At 64.3% G+C, this 1,610-nt stretch overlaps 1 protein-coding gene across 1 annotated transcript; it reads right to left on the reverse strand.

Moving 5' to 3' along the window:
• Window positions 1-548: 548 nt before the first annotated feature.
• Window positions 549-1,402, reverse strand: LOC119094359 (early nodulin-75). The gene is made up of 2 exons (XM_037217424.1): window positions 846-1,402; window positions 549-687 (listed from the first exon to the last, which is right to left on the reverse strand). The coding sequence occupies exons 1-2, from the start codon at window positions 1,400-1,402 to the stop codon at window positions 549-551; spliced, it is 696 nt and encodes a 231-aa protein (XP_037073319.1).
• Window positions 1,403-1,610: the final 208 nt, after the last annotated feature.

The raw sequence follows: 1,610 nt of genomic DNA on the forward strand, positions 1-1,610 counted from the left end.
TTGCCAGCACGGCCTGATGTTCACTTTGCCTGATGTGAAGGCTCACTACCGCGGAACGGACGTCGTTGGTGTACGTGAACAAAAGGCTGCGTTGAGCGTCATGCTGGAAGGGTCACATTATGCCTTTTGCTGTGGGAAAATGGTTTGTACTAGGAATGATCCGATGCCAAATTCTTGCGAAATGCCATTACTGGCGACGCTTCTTTCCTTCAGGTTAAAAGCGCCGACAACCACAAATAAATAAATGAATATGCCGGGTCGCATTCAAGGGCTATTTCTTATGGCATACCTTTGCCTCAAGAAGTCAACTGACACTGCACAATGGCAAGTCAAAAATCACAATTAGTGGCAGCATCGAATTCTATGATTATGTCCTCCGACTCTAGCCCCAGCTTAGCACACTCCTCACGAGGCCTGTGCACAAACAATGGTGCCACCCTGGAGCAAGGCGAACGGGTTCCAGTGTCCACCCACGCCCCGATCTCATACACAAACCATTCCAACACACCGTCTGTTAGCTCTGTGAAAGTTGACTCACCATGACTCTTTCAGATAACGATGGCGAAGAGCGACGAAGGCGTCGTCGCGACGCCGGCCGCCGGTGGCGCCACCTTCCGTCTAGAGGAGGGTGCGTCGTTCGCGCTGCCCGATGGGTGCACGGTGACGGTGCACCAGGGGGCGCTGAAGCTGTCGGACGGGCAGCGTCTGCCGTTGCCATCGGCCGGCGGCAGCGTCACCATCGAGCGCCGCCTGCAGCGGCCCGACGGACGCTGGACGCGTGTGCGGCACACCATCCGACTGGCGGATGTCCTGCCGCCGAAGGACGCTCCTCCTGCGCACGGTACCCCGGGGGCTGCTCCTCCGGCGGATGCTCTTCCACCGGACGGAGCTCCGACGGACACCCCTCCGGCGAACGCTCCTTCTGCAGACGCTCCTCACACGGACGCTCCTCCCGCAGACGCTCCTCCGGCGGGCGCTCCTCCCACAGACGCCCCTTCGGCGGACGCTCTTCCGGCGGACGCCCCTCCGGCGGACGCTCCTCTGGAAGACGCTCCTCCTGCAGACGCTCCTCACACGGACGCTCTTCCAGCGGACGCTCCTCCCACAGACGCCCATTCGGCAGACACTCCTTCGGCGGACGCCCCATCGGCCCACGCTCTTCCGGCGGACGCTCCTCCGGCGGACACTCCTCCGGCGGACACTCCTCCGGCGGACGCTCCTCCTGCGGACACTCCTCCGGCGGACACTCCTCCGGCGGACACTCCTCCGACGGACGCCCCATCCGCGGACGCCCCATCCGCGGACGCTCTTCCGGCGGACACTCCCCCGGCGGACGCTCCTCCGGCGGACGCTCCTCCGGCGGACACTCCTCCGGCGGACACTCCTCCGACGGACGCCCCATCCGCGGACGCCCCATCCGCGGACGCTCCTCCGGCGGACGCTCCTCCGGCGGACGATGCATCGGCGGACGCTCCTCCGGCGGACGCGCCGGGCGGCAGCTGCACAGCCGACTCGCCGACGGAGCACGGCCGGTCTGAAGCTGACTCGGGAGGAGCTGAAGAGGTGCTGGCTCCTTTGGCAAGGGTCGGCGAAGATTCCCCCTTTTTGCC

The sequence above is a fragment of the Pollicipes pollicipes genome, unplaced genomic scaffold, assembly GCF_011947565.3.
Source record: "Pollicipes pollicipes isolate AB1234 unplaced genomic scaffold, Ppol_2.1 Scaffold_4002;HRSCAF=4701_pilon_pilon_pilon, whole genome shotgun sequence".
Taxonomy (NCBI): Eukaryota; Metazoa; Arthropoda; class Thecostraca; order Pollicipedomorpha; family Pollicipedidae; genus Pollicipes; species Pollicipes pollicipes.